General features: G+C 39.8%; 1 protein-coding gene across 1 annotated transcript in view; it reads left to right on the forward strand.

Annotated features, from left to right (window-relative positions):
* LOC140238119 (bifunctional purine biosynthesis protein ATIC-like) overlaps positions 1–22008 on the forward strand; it is a 31902-nt gene extending 9894 nt beyond the window's left edge. Inside the window, exons 8-17 of the mRNA XM_072318053.1 lie at positions 3324–3606; positions 6174–6281; positions 6971–7056; positions 8415–8504; positions 10701–10829; positions 11407–11573; positions 12420–12528; positions 15160–15219; positions 16609–16704; positions 19752–22008. Coding sequence (XP_072174154.1) covers positions 3324–3606; positions 6174–6281; positions 6971–7056; positions 8415–8504; positions 10701–10829; positions 11407–11573; positions 12420–12528; positions 15160–15219; positions 16609–16704; positions 19752–19871 — 1248 coding nt within the window. The 3' untranslated portion in view covers positions 19872–22008. The remainder of the gene's footprint in view (positions 1–3323; positions 3607–6173; positions 6282–6970; positions 7057–8414; positions 8505–10700; positions 10830–11406; positions 11574–12419; positions 12529–15159; positions 15220–16608; positions 16705–19751) is intronic.
* The last annotated feature ends 74 nt before the right edge of the window (positions 22009–22082 follow it).

The raw sequence follows: 22082 nt of genomic DNA on the forward strand, positions 1-22082 counted from the left end.
CCGCACAACAGCCATGCGCATGAAAATCTCTCCCGGTCCGCGACACAACAAGTAGTGAGAGCTGTAGAGTGTACGTACGTACGTATCTGGCTCCAGTCTCTGTTTATATGCACTATGGTGCCAATTTCAGCAATCTAGGCAATAATATTTAAAAATGTCTGAAAATATTATATAACGATATCATAAATTATTCATATATTACGTTGTTTAATATTTGGTATTTATAAATATGCTTTGATGAGGAAATATTAAAACTCTAAGCTTCATGTATAGCAAGTTGCAATGCATATGGCCATATGGCAGGTTGTTATGATCTCAGTTATCGTGCAATGTTGTCTGCTGCGTCAGCTGCATGTGTTATACGTACAGCTTACAGTACGTTGGGCCGGATCGTAACATAACAAAGTTGATAGAAAGTCGTCGGTACCGGTATGTCAGTATCAATATTGTGTGTGGTATGCGAGTACTGTTTGCAATAAAAAGTGCTGTACTGTTTCGGCTTAGCCTTGGCTTTGGTTTAGTAATGAAACCTCACAATGGAGATCAAACAGCCGTCCAACTCGAGGCAACGTATCTACTTGTTTGACGCTATCGACGAGTGCATGGAGAACGCAGAGAGACGTGTTCTTAGCTGGAGGACAAGTAAGAGACCAGAGGGGGAGGCTTCAGCGTCAGCGTGCCGATGAAAATTTTGCTTTCCACTTGCTGGAGTTGCATGAACAGTTTTGCAGGAATTTTTATTTAGAATGTGCAAATTCGTGTTACGACATGCACGGTGGAATTGTGTTGCCACGGCTTACGCCAATCAAGCAACCCCAGCTGGCCAAGTCAACAACTTCAAGGAATCCAGATCCAGATGATGTGTAAGTAGAAGTCTACACATGAATCAGTGATTGAAGTGGAATGACTTTTTCTAATCTAGTATCAGTAACTTTAGGGCATTTGCGTTTGATCGACAAGTAGGCCTATTTTTCTATGTATAATTCCGCGTTCTCATTTATGTCAAATTATGATAATGCCGTAATTGAAATGACATTTGCTGGGTCAGTTTAATGTCATTAGTCCCATTAAATGAGAAGTTTTTCATATCAATCATGTTATGCAAATTCCCCAAGAATATGATTTAGGATTTGCAAATAAATTAAAAAAAAAATGAATAGATCTATCGCAAGCTCCATCATACATGTAGTCTAACCCAATAGATCTGGTAGAACTCTAACGTTTAAACAGGGCAACTAAAGGTTCAAAGATGATAGATCTAATAGATTCTAGTTTAGGCCCTACTTCGACTTGAAGGTATGTCGGTTGGTGCACGGTCCCTTCTATCACGGCCATAGCCCGACCAGACACTGTTACGCTATGCGGAAACTCGACGTACCATGTACAGCGACTGGGCTGTGTATAGTTATCACGGCCACAGTTACACTGTGCAAAGCAACTGTGGCCGTTGGCCCTGCACGGGCACAGTCGCTTCCGGTCCCCGTCCTGAATTTACACACGCCAGGGCAAGTATGGTTGGACCTACTTCTAATCGACCGCCTAATGTTTATCTGCTTGATAAGAATATGTAACACTGAAATTCACGTAAAAAAACTTGACCTACGTGATTGAGAAAATCCAGCTCTATCAAATGCCGTTGTTCCGTTTTCGATTCGAAGTTTCAGTGCAAAAATATCGCCGACGAACTTGCGTGGCCTCGTTTCAGCTCCCCGCGGTAAATCGCGTTAATAGGATCGACCGCTGTTTTTGCATTGACAATGCACGCAAACCGAGTTGTATTGAACACCGTGTTGTACGAAGCTTTTTAGAAGCCTTTTAGAAACTTCCATAGACGTTACATTGTGCTATTGTGCTATTGCGGTGAAAATATTCATTCGAAATTTTGTCCTTGATTAAAACCATTAATGAACAATGAATTATCGCGTTTTCCCACACCATCCTCATCTACATTCAAAGCCAATCCATTTTTATGTGCTTTGCGCGCAGAGAAGTGCGTACTAAGTGTTCAGTGCGCGAATTATACGCGGTCGGTTTCAATAAGGGTGGTCGATATGTAGTAGGGCTACACAAGACACAGGGTCTCCGACCCAATCGTCCGCGTTCAGAATGGACAACTCGGCGGTAATATCCGCTACCCATGACGATGTGTCATCGTCCATGATGGCCACCCTACCTATATATAATCTGATCTGACGATTACAGTGTAGTTAACGACTGACGACGATCGACGGTGCGATGAAGAGAAGGCGTACATTGTAGTCGTACAAGTATAGGCAGCTAGCTACTATAGCTCATGCGAACATTGCATCACACAGTACCGTACCATACATTCAATTCACATTACACAAAACGTACTCCCCGCGCTCAGATCAATCAAGCGAGCAAACGAGATACTATAGCGCGATACATTGCTTTAGGGATGTCTTGCGCACACACACATTTCGCTTCGTAGCAACTTCGGAAGCGAGTTTACGTGCTGCCGCCCGCGGCTGAAATATGTCCATGTATCCTCGCGACTGGGTGTCTTTAAGAGACTTTCACCTTTAAAGAAAGAAAAAAAATCATGTAAAAGGATAAAAATTTGTGTTCATTCTTTGTAGTCAGAAGTTTTAACTTATGAAAGATGGTGATGGGTTTGTACTCCTTGTACTGCTTCTGTTCTGTGGCCTTACAGCTCTGGCTGTACTCAGCAAGTTTTATCCTTGAGACTTCACCACCCTTTCTGCTATTTAGCTACATGAGCTCACAATAAAAAAAAAAAAAAACCTCAAGTTGCCCCAACCTTGTAAGTTCTCTAAGAATAGTCTCATCTTGTGTCCATTTGCTCACTTCCTTTGGCGTCCAGGTAGTCCGTCACCTTCACAATATCCTCATTTGTGGGCAGGACATCTGGGTTATTTTTTTTTTTTTTTTTGCTTCAGGAAGCATGTGTAGGACATGCAGAATGCAAAAAACATTCCCAGTTTCACCCATATATGATGAGAGAGTCAACTGCTTTGCTAGCAAAAGACTTGTCTTCTTCGATTTTTGTAGTTTTCACACGAGTGCCAATTTCTGCAGAGAATGCCCAAGTTCCTTTTCTTTTAATCTTCAAATGACATATTTCAGTCTTGATGAGATTGCCATATTAAACATAAGCCTAATGGATAGTGAGTTTTTGCTGAGACTCATTTTGTAGCTAATATCAGCTTAATTCGTTTTTTTTTTTTAAGTAGTGTGCATTTAGCAATCTGAAATTAATCACATCTTCAGTGAGCAATAGTTAGATATGCATTAGCCAAAGGACACTGCTGTTAGTTTTGCATTGTGTTTTCTCCCTGAAGGCTTTCAACCACACAGCTACGTACGACATGGCCATCTCCAACTACTTCCGGCAGCAGTACAGCGAGGGCGTGTCCAACCTGCCGCTGCGCTACGGGACCAACCCCCACCAGAAGCCGGCCCAGCTCTCCACCTTCCTGCCCAAGCTGCCCATGGAGGTGATCAATGGGTCGCCGGGCTTCATCAACCTCTGCGACGCCTTCAATGCCTGGCAGTTGGTCAAGGAGCTGAAGGGCGCCCTCGGCATCCCGGCTGCCTCGTCCTTCAAGCACGTCAGTCCAGCAGGTCTGCAGATTTGGGAAATAGTTTAGGGGACCTGTATTTTCAAACTTTGGGCTCCAGTGCTGGCATGTATTGTTTTATTGGGGGGGGGGGGAGGGGGGAGGGGGGAGGGTGTGAGCAGGAGGGGGGGGTACAATTTTAGTGGCCAAACTAAATCCTTGTGATGTGATGTGGGAATAAAAAGAAATCTCTTCAGTTTTTTAATATTCCTGTTATATTTGGAAACAAAGGGAGCAAACTGTCTCATTGTCAGTTGAGTGTAAGTGCTTTGTAGCTGACAGTCATGAATTTTGTTATACTTCTGTATCTTTAATGATCATTCTTTTTGCCTTTTTAACATATCTAGCTCTGAAGCATTTATATGTGCACTAAGATTTTATTGAGCTTGATTTTTGGTCAGGAGCTCAACCCTAAAAAGACTGGGCTATTTTGATGCCTCATAGGACTGGGGGGGGGCTAAGATCTTGGCCGTTGACCGCGTGATTGCAAGGAAAATTGGCACGCGCGTCACCCACAAGGTAATCTACAAAACTGAATAGGTAATTATTTCACAAATATTCAAAATTATTTTTGAGAAATTAATTCTGCTAATTTATGCATGAATTTAAAAAAATGGCTGTAAATCTGTAATCAAAGGTCCAAAGCTGCTGATTTTCAGTTTAGGTACTCTGTGTAGAATTCTTATCGAATGTACATCAAAAAAAGGGCGGTATCAAAAAATTTTTCTTATGTATTTTATTGTTTTTAAAATTTCTTATGTATTTCTTTGTTTTCAACTTTTTATTTTTCATTGTTTTTTTCGATGGAAATCATCGGTGACACTATTTCAATCATAAACAACATGAAATTAATTGATTTTGATCAGTAAAAGTTAAAATAATGATACATTTATGAATTTTGGTCAGAAACAGAATTTGCATTGGATTTGTACATGAAATCACGTTTTTGAGCAATTTCTGGTCTGACATGCACTTACAAAATATTGCGTAACTTCAGAACCGCGTACCCGGGCGTCGCGAATTTGGTCTCAAAAGTTGTGCAAGACTTTTTAAAAAAAAGTCATAAAACGTCGCGGCGTGAGATTTTTACGTTCCAGATTTATCGCGAAAAATGTCGAGGGTGGCCTAAAAATCCCTCCCTTCAGTCTTTTTAGGGTTAAGGTTATTGTTCATAATTTTCCTTACATGTCTTTGAATAAGGCTTAATGCTTCATTATGTGTATGTTGTATAACATAAGAATTTAAAGTCAGTTAACCCTAACTAGGCCGGGGGGGGGGGGGGGGGGCCTCCGAGGCCCCCCCTCGACGTTTCGCGCGATGTATCGCTAACGCGAAAAGCTATCGCCGCGACGTTTCATGACTTCTTTCTGTCGAGTCTCCCGCATCTTTTGACACCAAATTTGCGATGCGCGGGTGCGCGGTTCCGAAGTTTCGCATAAATATGTATGTGCATGTCAGACAAAAAATTGCTCAAAAACGTGAATTTGTGTACAATTTCAATGGAAACTGTGCTTACATTCAAATTTCATAAAAGCATGATTATTTTGGGGTTTTATTGATTAAAATCAATTAATAACATATTTTCTTGTTCGGAACAATGTCGTGGACAAGTTTCATCGAAAAAACAATGGAAAACATAAAGTCGAAAAAACAAAGAAATACATAAGAAATTCAAAAAACAATAAAATACTTCAGAAATTTTTTCGGATGGCTCAATTTTTTTCTCTTATATTTGCTTAGGACACTAAAAAGAATATTTACACAAAAAATGTGCCCATTTTGAGCTTTATTTAGTGATTTATACCAAATTGTCTGATTTCATTGCATCATTATGCATAAATTAGCATAATTTAGCATAAATGATAATTTTTTCGTCGCGATCGCGCGGTCGACAACCGAGATCTGGAGGGGGGGCCTGGGAGGCCCCCCCCCCCCCGGCTCTATGATCTACCTAAATAGCCCGGCCTAGTTAGGGTTAAAGCTTCTAACATTTCAAACAACATTCTCATGTACTCGTAGTCCTGCCAATGAAAAATGCTGTATAACGTCAATTACTGTATAGTCACCACTTTGCGTGTATTTCCTATGCACCCCTGGGTTGGCGAACTAACGATAGGCACTGAATTAGTTCGCCGCCTATAGCGCGCCACGTATTATTAGCGCATGTGTTATACACTGACTTCAATGTAGGATGCATTGTGGATCATCGCGTTTGAAAAACTTGTGTTAATCTGCTACCTGAAATCCATTCGAAATCAAAAACATTCTCACATTAAAAATGGTTTTGTCACCTGTTACATATGGTAAAATACGTTTGGATTACAATTATTTGTGTTTTTATGGAGGAAAAAGGTGAATTAAGAATGCCTTTTGAGAGCGATGAAAATCCGTCGCCCCAGCTGATCTCTGATCGCGGCGCGCGTTACGACTTTAGGTAGTGGCAACTTAATGGTAATCGACGTTAGATCTTTACTTGCATGCAAGGTTTTATATACCTTTGGAGATTCAAATATTGGTCTTTTCTTTACGAAGACTGCAATGACAATAATTGTCCCCCTCCTCTCGCTGCAGGTGCTGCGGTGGGGATTCCCCTGACACCGGAGGAAGCCAGGGTCTGCATGGTGGAGGATATGGTGGATCAGCTGACTCCGCTTGCCACGGCGTACGCCAGGGCTAGAGGTCAGACTTTAGCCAAAAGTTCACCCAGTGCTGAGAGCACAGAATTGCTGCTTGATTATGAGCATTATGATGCTATTAAAAAAAAACAAACAAACAAACAAACAAACCAAAAAAACAAGAGCAGAAGATATGATAAAAGCTGTAGACAATGCACTGCTGCAGCAGTTGCTGAATTTCTATAGCCCACACAGTTATGTTATGCATGAAGTGATACCCAGGGTTCTGTTCAATGCTACGCTCCCTCTCGCAGTGCCGGTAGGACAGCTTATGAGGTATTTTCATCAGGTCTACATGGCTCATGTGTACCTCAGTTGTATACTTTATTTTCTTGGAACCTAACTGTTTTCCTGTACAGCCCTTGTAATTAATGATTATGACATATTATTTGTTGCAGAAAGCAATCAGCATCAAGAGCTGCTGCAGAACACTACAGAGCTACAAGATCTTTACACTGTACATCGTCGGCTGAGAATGATAAGGGCATTAAGTTGCCACTAAAGCCATGTTCAAGGCACCTTGCACCCTTCTCATTCTCAGCCAATGATATGATATTTATGAAAAAAAAAATGTTCTCATCATAACATATTGCTGTGCAGAGTATTGTTCCAATTTCCCTCATAGCCCCAACATTAAGTCTAGCATTGCTTTCTGAACCAGTATTTTCTGTGCCTGTGGTTTGATCCTTCCAGGAGCTGATCGGATGTCTTCATTTGGTGACTTCATCGCCCTCTCAGATGTCTGTGACCTGCCAACCGCAAAGATCATCTCCAGAGAGGTGATCATATATACCCATTATGATTGATTGATTGATTGATTGATTAATTGATTGATTGATTGATTGATTGATTTATTGATTGATTGATTGATTGATTGATTGATTGATTGATTGATTGATTGATGGATGGATGGATGGATGGATGGATGGATGGATGGATGGATTTGATTGATTTGCACTTATTTTCTCTTTGTGTTCACAAAAAAAAAAATACAACTTGATTACTGTGGTTATAACAATACAATAGCATTTGTATTTTATGACGTAAATGAGGGTCTAAATATAAAATGTAGCACCAAGATATGATACAAAATAGAAATTAGAATAAAAGTGGGGGGACCTAAATTAAAAGCACAGCTCATATAGCCATATTACTTGCCACTGCCCCCCCCCCCTTCAAAAAGAAAAAAAAATTGGACACGTGACAAAGCATTTGCAAGGCATGTAAAAAACATTTACTATTGGCTGCGGTATTTATGCAGCTTTTACCCCTGAGAGACTCCTTTTTTTTTATGTTAAGTATTGTATTTTCCCCAGTGATCGATGCTCAAGGGAAGCCATTAAAAATGGTTGTTGCTGTTGCTTTTTTTTTTATAAACACATTTTGGAACACATTCTGCAAACCATTTCCTTGATGCTAGAGATAAGACAACAAGCATGTGTGGCCTGTTATAATTAAACTATGAATAATTGACAAATGACCTTCTGAGACTGCAGTTATCAAACCTATATCACATGGTTGTAAAGAGTGAGTGCAGATGGGGTGCGTTTGTACAGAATTATCATGTTTGACCACCGGAAGACATGAATTTCATACATATTAAAGGTGCATGGTCCCAGTGTTTTAGTCAAATGAGTACGCGGGCGCGCGGCGCAAGTTTCCTATAGAGACCTACGCTATCGACTTCTCTTTGGCGCTTACGCTTTGGCCCACTTTCCCGAGTCCGAAGAAGTCCGATTCAATGTAGTCAGTGATCTGATCACAGTTCAGCTCATGAATCGGCTGAGGGGGATGACAGCTTTAGCAAACTTCTTTTGTGATGTCACAATAACAAGCACATATGCACGCATCCTGGCATTACTACAGACTGCGCGATGCGCAAAGAAGACAACAAAGGCAACGTTACTTAGCAACACCTACGCACTTTACTCTTGATGACAGCTCAACTTCGGTAATCTTCGTACCGATGCTAACGGTGATCGGCAGTATCATCAACAGCGCCATCTACACTACCGGGACTATGCCCCTTTAATTCAGTCGTAGAGTTTCTTGTATTGATACATGTCTGACAGTGTCTTGCCTTTCAAGGTCTTTCCGGTATCTCATGAGGGTCCTCGTCCATTTGATCTATCATCAGGTGTCTGACGGAATCATCGCCCCGGGTTATGATGCGGATGCTCTGGAAGTCCTCGCTAAGAAGAAGGGAGGCAAATACTGTGTGCTCAAGGTGTGAAGGAAAAACTGCATTGCTGCCATAGATAGGTTTACTATTAAATATGCTCAAAAATAAACAGCTTGTCGACAACTTCAATGGGAATGAAATCCCAGTATACATGAGGATTGAGTGAATGTAATGATAAAAGTAGGGAAGTTTGGGGAAAGTTTGACAGTCTGTTCAAAAGTTACAAATTTGTACAATTTTGGTGCTACCATCGCTGGATGAGAAGACTACAACACTTTGAAACGTCATGTATGGAAAACTATCGAAAAAGTATAGAGATCATTCCACAAAATTTCATTTTTAAATGAAAAGTACACATTTCTATGATTTGTTACTGACGTCGTTTAAGGGTAATATTCTTCTTTCTGCTTTCTGAAAATGGTAAGTGAAGTACTCTTTCAGTATGCTTGAAAAGTGAAAATATGTTCAATTTTATTTTCATTGTCTTGTATTGTTTTCAAAACAAGATGTTACAATTGTTCTCATTCTTCTCATCCAGTGATGGCTGCACTGAAGCTTTGAAAATTCATAATTTTGTAATGGATTGTCTGATCTTCCTCAAGCATGGCTCATGTCTTCTACTAATAGTGCTGCATTCCCTCAATTAACATACATATTTGGGTTTCATTCTCTTGTGAGATTATCCCAAAAACACCAGAAAGCTTATCTGATTCTTGTCCAACATTGGGACAATTCACAAGTAATACATACACATGCTATTCCGAAATATGGAAAGTAGGCCTACCTACTTATAGGATCATTTACAATGTAAACAGAAAAGGTCATGACTTGGTTTTCAAGAGAGAAAGAGAGAGAGAGAGAAAAAAAAAAACCTATCCAAGAGTTTTCATTAGGCACTTTGCAAGCAGGCATAAGGCATATTGGGTGCACTCTGTAGCATATCACATAGTCTTCAAATTCATGAAATTCTTCCGTCAAAGAGGTTTTTATGCAACTGATTTTATCATGGCTACTACCTAAACACTGATCAATTCAGTGCTTATTTATGTCGATTTAGGGCAATTTGTCAGTCAGTTGCATATCACATAGTCTATCTTAAAGAAACAAATGATATGACCTTTTGGACTTCATAAGTCCCTCGCAGCCTACCACGCAAGTTTTTCTGTGGACATTTGGCCTCCATGCAAGTTGATTTATGGCCCAGCATGAAGCATGAATAATGTACAGCCATCTTTCTTGAGTCGACCTCGCATAAGTTGAATAATCGTCGAGGGTCTTTTCAAGTCCTCTTCTCTTTGTATTCTATTGATTTTAACCCCTCGTAAGTCAAATTTTCTCTAAGTCATTCTATTGATTTTAACCCCTCGCAAGTCAAATTTTCTCTAAGTCGAAGCTATTTCTTAGTCCAAATAGATTCGACCTAGGCAAGGTTGACTATTTCTGAATAAAAGAAAAAAAAATATTTGTGGTAATAAGACTAACAATTTGTTTTCTATTGAAATTATCCAGAGAATGAAAATTGTCTTACAAAAAGCAAAATCATGTGGACTTTACTGACTTCCGTCAAATGAATGCTCTTCCAGTATGTAAAATATAGTCAGTGCTGTTATGTGCCCCTTTAAAGGCAGGGAATCCCATTTGCATGCCTTTAATGAAGAGTTGTATAAATACAGTGGTATGTTGAAGAGAGTATCATTTTAGAAACTCCCATAAAGTATTGAAAGTGGAAGGTAACATTTAGTACATTTTTATTGGCCGTTAGAATTTGAATTGAATTTTTTTCGGGGCTCACCGTAAATTCCAGTACATTACTAGGCTACCTTTGCAGACCCATGCACTGCATGTGTGTCCATCATGTATATTTTGTGAAGAAAGTTCATCAAAACTTACAAACATTTCTATATACATTCTTGCCACACACTCTATATGTTATTACATCAGCTCTTATACTTTTAGATTTGTGTTTATAGATAAAAAAAATACTGAAGACTGCAACAAAAAGGCTTAAGTGTGGCTGAAACACAGAACTACTGAGTAGTTGAGTTTTGTGCATTATTCAAATTGTAGATAGCTGTTGACTTCCAAATTTCTCAGCAGTGGCCTGAACAAGTCCCCTGTGCTTCATATTTAATGTTTTGCTGCATTTTCGGAGGTCTGTAAAAGGTATCCCCTACAAGGAGATTGGTAGAAGCAACTAGTCCATGTATTGAAGAGCTGAATGTGAATGACTTTTGATTCTAGATGGATCCCAGCTACGAACCGGAGCCCATGGAGACACGCACTCTGTACGGCATGCAGCTGACCCAGCTCAGGAACAACGCCAACATCACGAGGGCGCTGTTCAGTAACTTGGTCACAGAGAAGGCTGTGGTGAGTCCCGTTTTCAATGTCCTTTCTGATACTAATGCTACGTTATACTGTAGAAGATCAGGGATTACTTAAACCTTCAGGCATTGAAGTTTAGATTTGGACAAAGAAGGGAAAACTCTACAAAGAGGGATGGATTGGATTGTTGGAGTAGCTGTCTGAGCTGTAATCGTAAAGCTTTAGCCTGCATCTACCAGATTGTGTAGAGAAAATATTAGATACATAAAAGCACAGATACATGATTAGCTGTCTAATTAAACTAACAAAGCGAAATGATTTCTTGCAACAGCAAAAAAACGAACTCTACAGAGTCTATACACTCATTCACAAGGTCAAAATGAGATGGAAAGTGTGATAATTGTAAACCTTTGTATGCAGATGTAGCTGATGTGTACTCCAGTATGTTTGTATTTGTTTATGATTCCGGTGATGCTTTGAACTCCTTTTATGCTATCCTTGAAACTTACTAGTCCTTTTATGACAGTTTGCGTGGAGAACTGATATTTCAATGCAGCCACTAATTTTCACACTTAATATGTTTATTCCACTGATTTGTGCTATCCAATCTCGTGTTTCACAGTTGAGTGAGGATGCGATGCGCGACCTCATTGTCGCCACGGTAGCTGTGAAGTACATCCAGTCCAACTCGGTGTGCTATGCCAAGAACGGCCAGGTGATTGGCACGGGGGCGGGGCAGCAGTCTCGTATTCACTGCGTGCGCCTGGCTGGAGACAAGGCCAACAATTGGTGAGTGATGCTGGGATGTCAAATGACGATCTAGCATGCCAAGTAATGGGTGTGGCATAACCGTCATTTTGGTCTTCCGTGTATGTTGAAAAAAACAAAAACTCACACATAACTGCGGTAGTTTATCAGTGAAACGTTAGACCAATTACAGCAATTATGCTATTTTTCGTGAACAACTTCAGGAAACGTGGTAATGGTAATCTTAATAACAATTTCTACTACACCACCCACTATTCCTACTACTGCTACTACTATTACTATCGCTTCTACTATCATCACCATCGATATCAATTTCAAGATGATAATAATCATACTGCATAAGTGATCATAACAATGGTGATATTTTGTATTGTCTGTCTATTCTTGTACTTTATTTCAAACCACATGTTGCAGTTTCATGGGCATGTCATGATCATGTAACAATGAACATTTGAAGTAATAGTAACTGTGATTATAATTATGATATGTCAGACCATGCAAGCAACCTTGCCAGGCTGGGCAGTATGTCTCTTGAACCCCTGAGATGCCCAATAAGTTTTCAGCTAGTGTGAATGTGCTAATCCCCCAGAGCTAGGTCTATTTGGGAGACATAGAATAAATTGTAGTACCTGCAAAAGACAATTGTAGTACCTGCAAAAGGCAAACAAGAAGACCGAGGATTCTTGGGGATTACCCAAACGATACAATCAGTCTTGTATACAGGCCAATCTGCCAAGAACAGTAGGCGTAAGTAGTGACTGCGTACTGAGAAAACATGCACATAGCACTCTACCATGCTCTCACTAATATGAACATGGCACATCAAGGGTTAACGGAGAACCTGTCTGACTGTTGTCTGTCCATAAGGTGGCTGCGACACCACTCCAAGGTCCAGGGGATGAAGTTCAAGCAGGGGGTGAAGAGAGCAGAGATGTCGAATGTCATTGATGTCTACGTCAATGGGACAGTGGGTGAGGTGAGACAATATCTGCTCTGAAGGATGGTGAAGGTGTCATGTCCAGAGATTCCAACTCTCCCACTTTGGGACCATTTTCGCAAAGTGTTCCGCTCTCCCGCTCGAGTTTGAATTTCTCGTGCCCCAGCGATGTGTTCTCCTGCATAAGATGTATTTTTTTCCAGCTTAAAATTCAGCTTTCTCCCACGCAACTCTAGTTTTGTCATACATGTTCCAAAGCAAAGCAAAGATAGCACCAGAAAGCATAAATAACCCTAGACCCTGGTTGCAAGTGATATCATGCTTCATGCCCATGATGTGTGCTAGGAGCACATAACATTGTGCGTATGTCCACGCAGTCTGAATCTCCAGTTTGTTAAGGGATCCAGGCAGGAGAATGTACAGTTTAAGAGGTGCGGGGGGTTGGGGTGTCGACATTTCTGTTGAGGATGGCTCAAAGGGAGTATGGCTTTTCGGAGTGTCTCTGTGTTATTGTCCTTATTTTTTTTTTTTTTTTGTTTATATGACATGATTACAAAAGGGTTATAGTAGAAACAGGGATATTCACCGCACCGCTCCATGTTGCAGCAGGAGTTTTAAAAATAAACAGTAAAATGCAGCTGTCAAAGATTATATCTTGCAGCATTTTGTAATCTTTATTGAATGAACCTTGAGAAAAAATAGAAAAGGAGGAAAGATGTCGCTGGTAATTTTGTTTCCATCCTGCCACAGTGCAGGACGTTGTAATGATTTTTATTATGCCTCCGCCACGAAGTGGTGCCGGAGGCATTATGTTTTCGGGTTGTCCGTCCGTACGTCCGTCCGCTTTCGTTTACGCGATAACTTGAGTAATATTTACTGGAATTTTACCAAACTTGGTCCAAGTATGAAGTATGATGGGGCAATTATTTGATTAGATTTTGGGTGAAATTGGCATAAGGTCAAAGGTCAAAGGTCAAGGTCAAATCATGAAATTGTATCCATTTACGCGATAACTCAAGACTGGATGGAGCAAATTTCACCAAACTTTGTTGGAGGATGATGTATGATGGGACAATTACTTGATTAGTTTTTCAGTGAAATCGGACAGAGGTCAAAGGTTAAAGATCAAGGTCAAATCCTAAAATTTATCTGTTTACGTGATAACTCAAAACTGGATGAAGCAGCTTTCACCAAACCTGGTCCAAGGATGATGTATGATGGGACAATTAGTTGAGTAGATTTTAGTGACATTGGCAAGAGGTCAAAGGTCAAAAGGTCAAGGTCAAATGCTACAAATGTTGCAATTTCCCCCATATCTATGCAATGCCCAAAGGTATTTTCTTGAAACTTGGTGTGGACATGTACTACTGCGTAAAGATTCTCCAGAGAGAGTTTCATGTCAAAAGGTCAAAGGTTAGGTGAAAATGTTGCAATATCACTTTTCTTGCAAATGGTTCAATGTATCTTCGTGGAATTTGGTACATATGCATGTACTGTCTGGCAGGGATTATCTAGGGAATTTAGGGGTCATGGGTCAATAGTCAGGGGTCAAAGGTCAAGGTCAACTCCTCAAAATTTTACTATTTCCCTTATATACTAGTATATGCAATGCTTGTATTATTAGTTTCAAAACTTAATACATGCATTACCTAATGGAGATTCTCCGGGAAATTTCCAGCCAGAAGGTCAAAGGTTAAGGGTCAAAGGCCAGGTTTCAATGCCCCCCCCCCCCAAAAAAAAAAAAAAAAAAACACACACACACACACACACACACAAAATCTATTTTGTACCATCATCACACTCTTTCTTCATACCTTGGAAATTACTCAATGCATAAACTTCCCCAAAATTCCCCAAATATGTGTACCTGCACTCTTAGAAAATTATAGCAAACCCAGTTCAAGACATTTCTGACAAACATGTCATTTCAATATTTTGCCAGTTATGTGAAACTGTCATGGATCACACATTGTGAAAACATTGTACTATACGCCTATTGGGAGAATCATGCATTATGGCGGAGGCATCAGTCGCCATAGTGACATTTCTAGGTTTTTTTTAAGCCTTGTGAATTATGTATTACCTCCACCAAGGGAGGAGGTTATGTTTTCATTACCGTTGGTTTGTTTGTTTGTCCGTGTGCAAAATAACTCAAAAAGTAGTCAAAGGATTTTGATGAAACTTACGGGAAAGGTTCAGAATGACACAAGTAACAAATGATTAAATTTTGGTAGTGATCCGAGAATTTGGGGGGAATTTATGAAGGATTTTTGATATTTTGACAGGTAGGGTCAATGAACTTGGGAGTTCAAGCTGCACATTTTTGAGGTTTTCAAATGCACACTAAAGTGCATGCTCTAGTTTCTGCTAGGGCGAGGCGCGCGCCGCACAAGTGAAGGTTTATGACGTAACAAAGGCTTCTATATTGGGAAATCGGGCGATTTTTCAGCATGTATACCGGTACCTATGGGTGGAAATCACTGATCTCTACGGAAGAGCCCAAAGAGCTTTTCCCCAGTGGTAGAGGGGATAAAAATCTCTTTGGGAAGAGCAAGATCATCGGTGGAAAGTAACTGCTTGGCGGAGGTCTGCGCTGTCAGAGTGCTTTTCTAGTTTTATCAATGCTGATTTAAGATTTGTTTGTTTTCTTTTCCCACCCATTCTTGACAGGATATGAATCGTGACACCTGGGAAGATATGCTGGAAAACCCTCCAGCCATGCTGACTGAGGTAAGACACAGTTTAAGTGCTGATAGTACGGCAAGATAAGAGTGAAGCATACTTGACTGTGTGTTCCATTAAAATTGTTTGATGGTCAGTGCCTTAAAAGAAACAAAAAGGTTTTCTGACATGAAGTGAAGACAGAGAGTGAAGTTTGTTTCTCTTGAAATTTTCTCTGAAACAAAGTCTAGAGTAGTTAAAGTGTTGAGTGAATTGTGACAGCTTTATTTGTTGCTATAAATGAAATATGCAATAAATGTGTATACTTAAAAATAGCAGTATTTGGCTGATGGAAGGAACTGAGTCTGTCTTGTATGACCTTGTTTGATCTTAAGTCATGATAACACAACAAAAGCGTGAGTGTGATGTTTATCTTATAGAAGATATATCTTTATGTTTCCCTGCATCTCTTTTTGACATCCTTATTTGTTAGCATTTTTAGGAAAAGGCCTTTCATAACTAAATTTGCTATTTAAGTTACATATTCTGTGTCCTTCTTTTACAAGTGAGACAACTCCAACAAAATTGGGAGAACATTGAAATAAAAATCTAATCTGATTATTTCTTTTTTCTTCATGACATTATTCAAGTTAAAAATCTGTTATTCATTGTAACTATCCATAATCAGATAAGGAAACATTTTCAGCTACTGAAGTGATCTTTAGGTCATATTGTTAGGAGGCGATGTTTTTGATAATACAGTGGAACCTTGTTATAACGAGACCAGATATAGTGAAATACATGTACCTGAAATAAGAAAGTTAGTTTTGCAGATCCTGTTTCTTTTGTATTATCCTGATTTTATCTTGTGGTATAACAAGGTATGCAATGTAAGAAGGGAATTGTAGTGGTCCTAAGCAGCTCATTAGTACAAGGATCCCCTGTATTGTGTTGTCACCTGGTCCTAATCAGTTTACAGGCTGTCCGCTCAGATCTGAAACATCAGGGAAATCAGGGGAAATTATTTTACCTTTTTCCAGTCAGGGAAAAGTCTGGGAATTTGATAAAAATGCCTCAAATTAGGGAAAAGTCAGGGAATTTTGATTGGCCCCAAAGTTGAAAGTACTCAGTAAGACTCTGTTATATTTTGTTGCATATCAAAACAACATCCATTGGATGAAACTGAGTGAAAATTGGATGTGAAACTGGGAATGAGTTGAAATAGTTATCATGGGAATTTGATACTTCATCAGGGAAAATCAGGGAAAAATCAGGGAATTTTGTTTTCTTGAAATGCTGGGAACCCTTAACGTCTTTGTTAACCCTTTAACCACTTTTGTCTTGAAATTTCATAGACATCTGATGCACTTCAATTTCCATTGATAGTGACAGAGATGTTGAATCCATTGAACCTTCATGCATACTCACTCTTTTTGTGTTTGTTTGCTTCCACCACAGACTGAACGCAAAGAGTGGCTTGCACAGCTGAGCAACGTTGCTTTGAGCTCAGACGCTTTCTTCCCTTTTCGGGACAACATAGACAGAGCTCGCCAGGTAAACTTACAGCTCCTGACGGTTTTTTCTTTTGTGATTTAAAGGCACATGGTCCCGGTGGTTTAGTCAGATGCGTATGCGGACGGAGGGTGCAAGTTTCCTATAGAGACCCACACTATCGACTCCTCTTTAGCGCTTACGCTTTGGCCCATTTCCCCGAGTCCGAAGAAGTCCGATCCACTGTAGTCAGTGGTCTGATCACAGTTCGGCTCATGATTCGGCTGAGGGGGATGACGGCTTTAGCAAACTTCTTTTGTGATGTTATACGAAGAAGCACGAATACACGCACCCTGGCATTACTACAGACTGCGTGATGCGCGGAAAAGACAACTAAGGCAACGTTACCTAGCAACACATACGCGCTTTACTCTTGATGACAGCTCAACTTCGGCAATCTTCATATCAATGCTAACGGTGATCAGCAGTATCATCAACAGCGCCCTCTACACTACCGGGACTATGCGCCTTTAATGTTGTTATAGATTATTTAATTGATACTAGTGTTACAGATGTTACTGTGAACACTGAATGAATGTTTTGTCTTATGACATTTAGGTTGCTCCCTGTACTGCCCAATACTTTATACTGAAATATGCCTTTCTTTTCCACTTGCTTTGTGCCGTATCCAGGCAATTACCCCCGGAGGGCAATTACCCCCCGGCCAAATACTGGTTAGTGGTAAGGTAAGAGTAAAGATTAGGGTTAGGGTTAGGTTTAGGGTTAGGAGTTTGGGTTAGGTTTAGGGTTAGGTTCAGGATTAGGATTAGGATTAGGGCCAGGGGAAGGGTGCGGAGTAATTGCCCAGGGGGTAATTGCCCTAGACCCGCTTTGTGCATATGTTCAAGCCAATAGTCTTATTTGAGTCCGGGTCCTTGACTTTTATCCCAGATGCATCCAATAGACGTAAATTCTAGTTCCTAATCTGAACCTTAAGCTAAATACTGGTTTTGCTGTTAAATGTGAAATAGAATTTAGGCTGCGTAGAACTACACCACATGGCTGAATGCAACTATACACAGCCTGTACCTGAGCGGCCCACAGCACAGAGCAAACACAAAGCAAATTTTACGATTGCATTGAGTTTTGATACTTGACATCATTTTTTGTCACCTCAAACTCATTAAAGACAATCTTCATTAATGAGACCTCAAAGCTATGTTATCGATATTGACATACAAATTCACAACTTACCGAAAATGAAGATTATACGCAGCGTTTGTGAACGATACAGCTGATATTCGGGAGTTCACGCGATTTGAATGCACTTTTAAAGGTCATGCTGTCAACCGTGCTGCACACTCAAGCAGCGCACGCATGCAAGAGATTGTTGCACTTATGGTCACGCACGCGCATGCATAATTTGCAGAGAGATCAACGCGCCATTTTGAATCTTGCAATGATGAACCCCGACGGTCAGGGATTGCGCTAGAAAGCGTCATTTTTTGTTCCATGGACTTAATGCGAGGGCTCTCTATGGACTTATGTACCTTTTGTAATATAAGCATGTACTTTATGTGAGTAACATATACAAGTTTTGTAGTTGTGTTGTGGTTCCCTGATGTGATATCGAGGCCCCGCTCATCTGACGCCGTGCAAAGCATGACATCTGGTCGGGCTAGGCTGAATGCAGACTACCTGGTACTTCAATTTTATCCCAGTCATGTAAACACACACAGCTATGGTAGAGGTAGCTGACGAGTGACATTTTAAGATCCCTTGTCTTTTAGCTCACCTGAGCGGAAGGCTGAAGTGAGCTTTTGCGAATGCTCTTCGTTCGTCGTCTGTCAACTGTCAACTTTTTACATTTTAATCTTCTTCTTGAAATCCCCATAGCTGATTTTCACCAAACTTGGCAACTAGCATCCCTAGGGGGATAGGATCTCTATTTGTTTAAATGGGCACCAAAACTCTTCAAAGTTAAGGAATCGTTTAAAAAAAAAGATCTTCTCTAGAAACAAAAGTGATAGAGGTAAGTTAATACTATGAGTTAGTATAGTGATAAAAGTTGTTTCAAGTTTGTTCATTATGGCAGAATCAGACTTGTCCCCCTCCCCCCCCCTTCCAGGACCCAGGGGAGGGGATGGGATGGGTCCAAATAGAGACTGAAATTGTATATGTCCATATTCTTCTTGAAAACCCCTTGATGAATTTTTACCAAACTTGGCAAGTAGCATGCCTAGGGGGTTAGGATCTCAATTTGTTCAACTGGGCACTATGCTCCCATGGGGGCCCCAGCCTCCCCCCCCCCCCCCCCTCCCTTAAAGAATATTTGCAAATCTTCTTCTCTAGACCCAGAAGTGATAAAGCAACTATAGTTAATACCATAAGTTAGTACATTGATGACTGTACTTGCAGTTCCAAGTTTGTTCATTGCAGATCCAGGGGTGCCCCCCCCCCCCCCTTTAGTAATGGGGGGGGGGGGGGGGGGGAGGGGATCCAAATGCTTGCCTAAATTGTACATTTTCATCTTTTTCTTGGAAACAACATAATGGATTTTCACCAAACTTGGCATGTAGCATTCCTATATTTTAGAGGGATAGAATCTCAATGTGTTTGAATGGGCACCATGCTCTCCTTTGGGCCCCAGGGAAACCACACCTCCTATATAAAGGAATATTTTTCTTTAGATCAATCTAAGAGGTAATAGAGCTTTAAGTCTTTTTTTTTTTCCTCCAAACTCCATAGTTTAACATTCTATGAAGTACAGTATATTGGGCAGGTGTTTTTACCAGTGAGATCGAATATATGCAAATGGACACCATGCCCCCAACTCTCAAAGCTGCTCCTGCCCCAAGTTTCCAATGTTCTCGGATAAGATTCTACAAGAATGCATGGAAGGTGAACTTGCGATACTCAGATGAGCGTGAGACCCCCGGGACTCTTGTCTGATCGTTACATAACATTTGAGCAAGTTACTAAGAAACTGTAGATTGTGAGAATGCTCCAGGCTGATAATCATGTCAAAATGATAGAACTCTCATTTAAGCTTGGTTTTAACAATCGCCTTGATTTTTTATCCGAAATGCTATCTTACTCCTTCCTGACAGAGTGGAGTTTCATACATTGCCAGCCCCCAGGGCTCTGTGGGTGACCCAGCTGTCATCAAAGCCTGCAATGAACACGGCATCGTCCTCGCTCACACTGATGTGAGACTCTTCCATCATTAAAATATCGATGGATTTGTCAACAAGGTCCTTGCTGGAATTTTCTTTTCTCAGATTTTGTTGCTCCGTTGTTTTTCCTTGTTCAAAGTAAGATAATGTAAAAAAGTGACCATTGAGTCAATAAAATAAAGAAGAAGCTGTGTTTTATGTTGTTTCGTGTGTTTGTTGTAGATCTGTTTGTAGGCTGATTATCCAAGCTTTTTTTCCCCCAGGATCTCAGTCAAAACTTGAAATCCTAACTTGAGAATTATGTCTGTCATGTGATTTTTACACAAAAAGAGTTCAGAGTACTTTTATCTCTGTGTCAAAATACAAATGTGCAGACTATCGGAGCATAAGAAACTTAAATCATTAATTACCATGCACCATTAGTAACTTGTTTTAAATGAAATTAATCAACCACAGAAGCATGAGATGCACTGTATTACTTCATTAAGAAAAGAAAAAATCTTTCTATTAAAAATTTTAGATTATTTCTGACATGACGTGATTGTGCTTAACCATTAGCAATAGTATGATTATGAATATGAATTTACATTATGTACATATCCCCATGTTGGCTTCCCTATATTTGAGCTCGTTTTGACTTAGTCATCAATTTTGTTGGGTTTGACAACGACTTTCCATTTTTTATACCTGTAAGCGAAGGCAGAGAATGCTGAAAGAAACGAATCATGGGTTCTCTGAGAATGAGAATGTTTGTGTGCCGCATTTGGAAGACCAGTGCTCGCTACTGGGTAATCAGTTTGTATTGTTGCTGTATTGTATGTTATTGCCCTTGTAAATATTCAGGTATGATTAAAACTTACATGCTTGTGGCATCAAAGTATTGAAGAATGTCCAAGGAAGGCGGTTATGAATTCATTACTCTCCCTTCAGTGCACAGTACTTGTTGGATTTGTGATGGCATTTTTGTATTTAAAGACTAAGGAAGAGATTTTTAAAAGTTGCTAGGAATTCTGTTTAAATGTCTGTCTGTTTGAATGTGTAATTAAGGCGTACAGTATTTTGTTAATTATTTGTAGGGAGCACATACATTTCTACACAGCCTTGTACGTACATTCCATCTTTGGAGGAACCTGTCAACACGTAACAGCATTTTCCCCCTTTTTGGTGTCTGAATTCAGTCGTTATTTCTTAATTTTTTATAATTTCTATTGAAGCAAGGAACTTGCCCTTTTTTATGCTTTGTGGACAGGGTTTTCCCCTATTTTATGTCAAGCTGTTAGGCTTAATAGACTTTCAATTCTCATGGTTGGACATCTGAGTATTAAGCAGTGGCTGGAGTGAAAATAAACCCGCAATCAGCACATTTTAGAGACAAAATTGTCTACTTTCCTATCATAATTGGCTTTTGGAATATGATTTTGTCAATAGTAGTTCAATTCAATATGTCAAGCTGTGAGGCTTGATAGACTTTCAATTCTCATGGTTGGGCATCTGGGTATTTAGCAGCAGCTGGAGTGATAATAAGCCCACAATCAGCATATTTTTTAGACAAAATTGTCTACTTTTGTACATGCATCATAATTGACTTTGAAATTTCCATGAATTTTATTAATAATTCTATTAAGTTTTGTATCTTTTGCTGACACAATGCAGATGTCCGACTACTGCTTCATTCACAAACTAAAATACTGTGAGGTAAAGACTAGTAACTTTAAGTGGTTCTTCAAAGGAACAGCATTCAGCAGTACCTTAGTTTTACTCTTTTCTTTGCACGTGGCAATTATACTGTACTATTATGTTGAGTATGTTCATATTGCTCTGTGTGTACATTGATATGCATTCATTCCGCACTGTAATTCATGGTACAGTATCTCACTTATGTACAATGTATAACATTGAAAGGGTTATCCTGCATGAAATATAAATCTAACACGTACCAGTATTCTACAAGATGTACAATGTTGTACATTATTGCACATGTGGACTGTTACATATTGTTCATTTAAGTGTTTGTTTGTTTGTTTGTTTTGGGGACCTAATTTTTGTTATGCTATTCAGAATATCACAAAAGCAGTGTTGCACTGAAATCAATGATGGGAAATCCTGTGGCTGTAGTGTATTTACTGGCACTGCCTTTCTGCTGAATTTATTTTGTCAACGAAATATTAAATGGTCTGGAATACTATATAAATGACTGTGTCATGTGTTTTCTTTGGGTTTGTATGTATGTGTTAAGGAAAAATAATGTACAATTAAACCTTGTTA

Source organism: Diadema setosum, chromosome 14, assembly GCF_964275005.1.
Source record: "Diadema setosum chromosome 14, eeDiaSeto1, whole genome shotgun sequence".
Classification (NCBI taxonomy): Eukaryota; Metazoa; Echinodermata; class Echinoidea; order Diadematoida; family Diadematidae; genus Diadema; species Diadema setosum.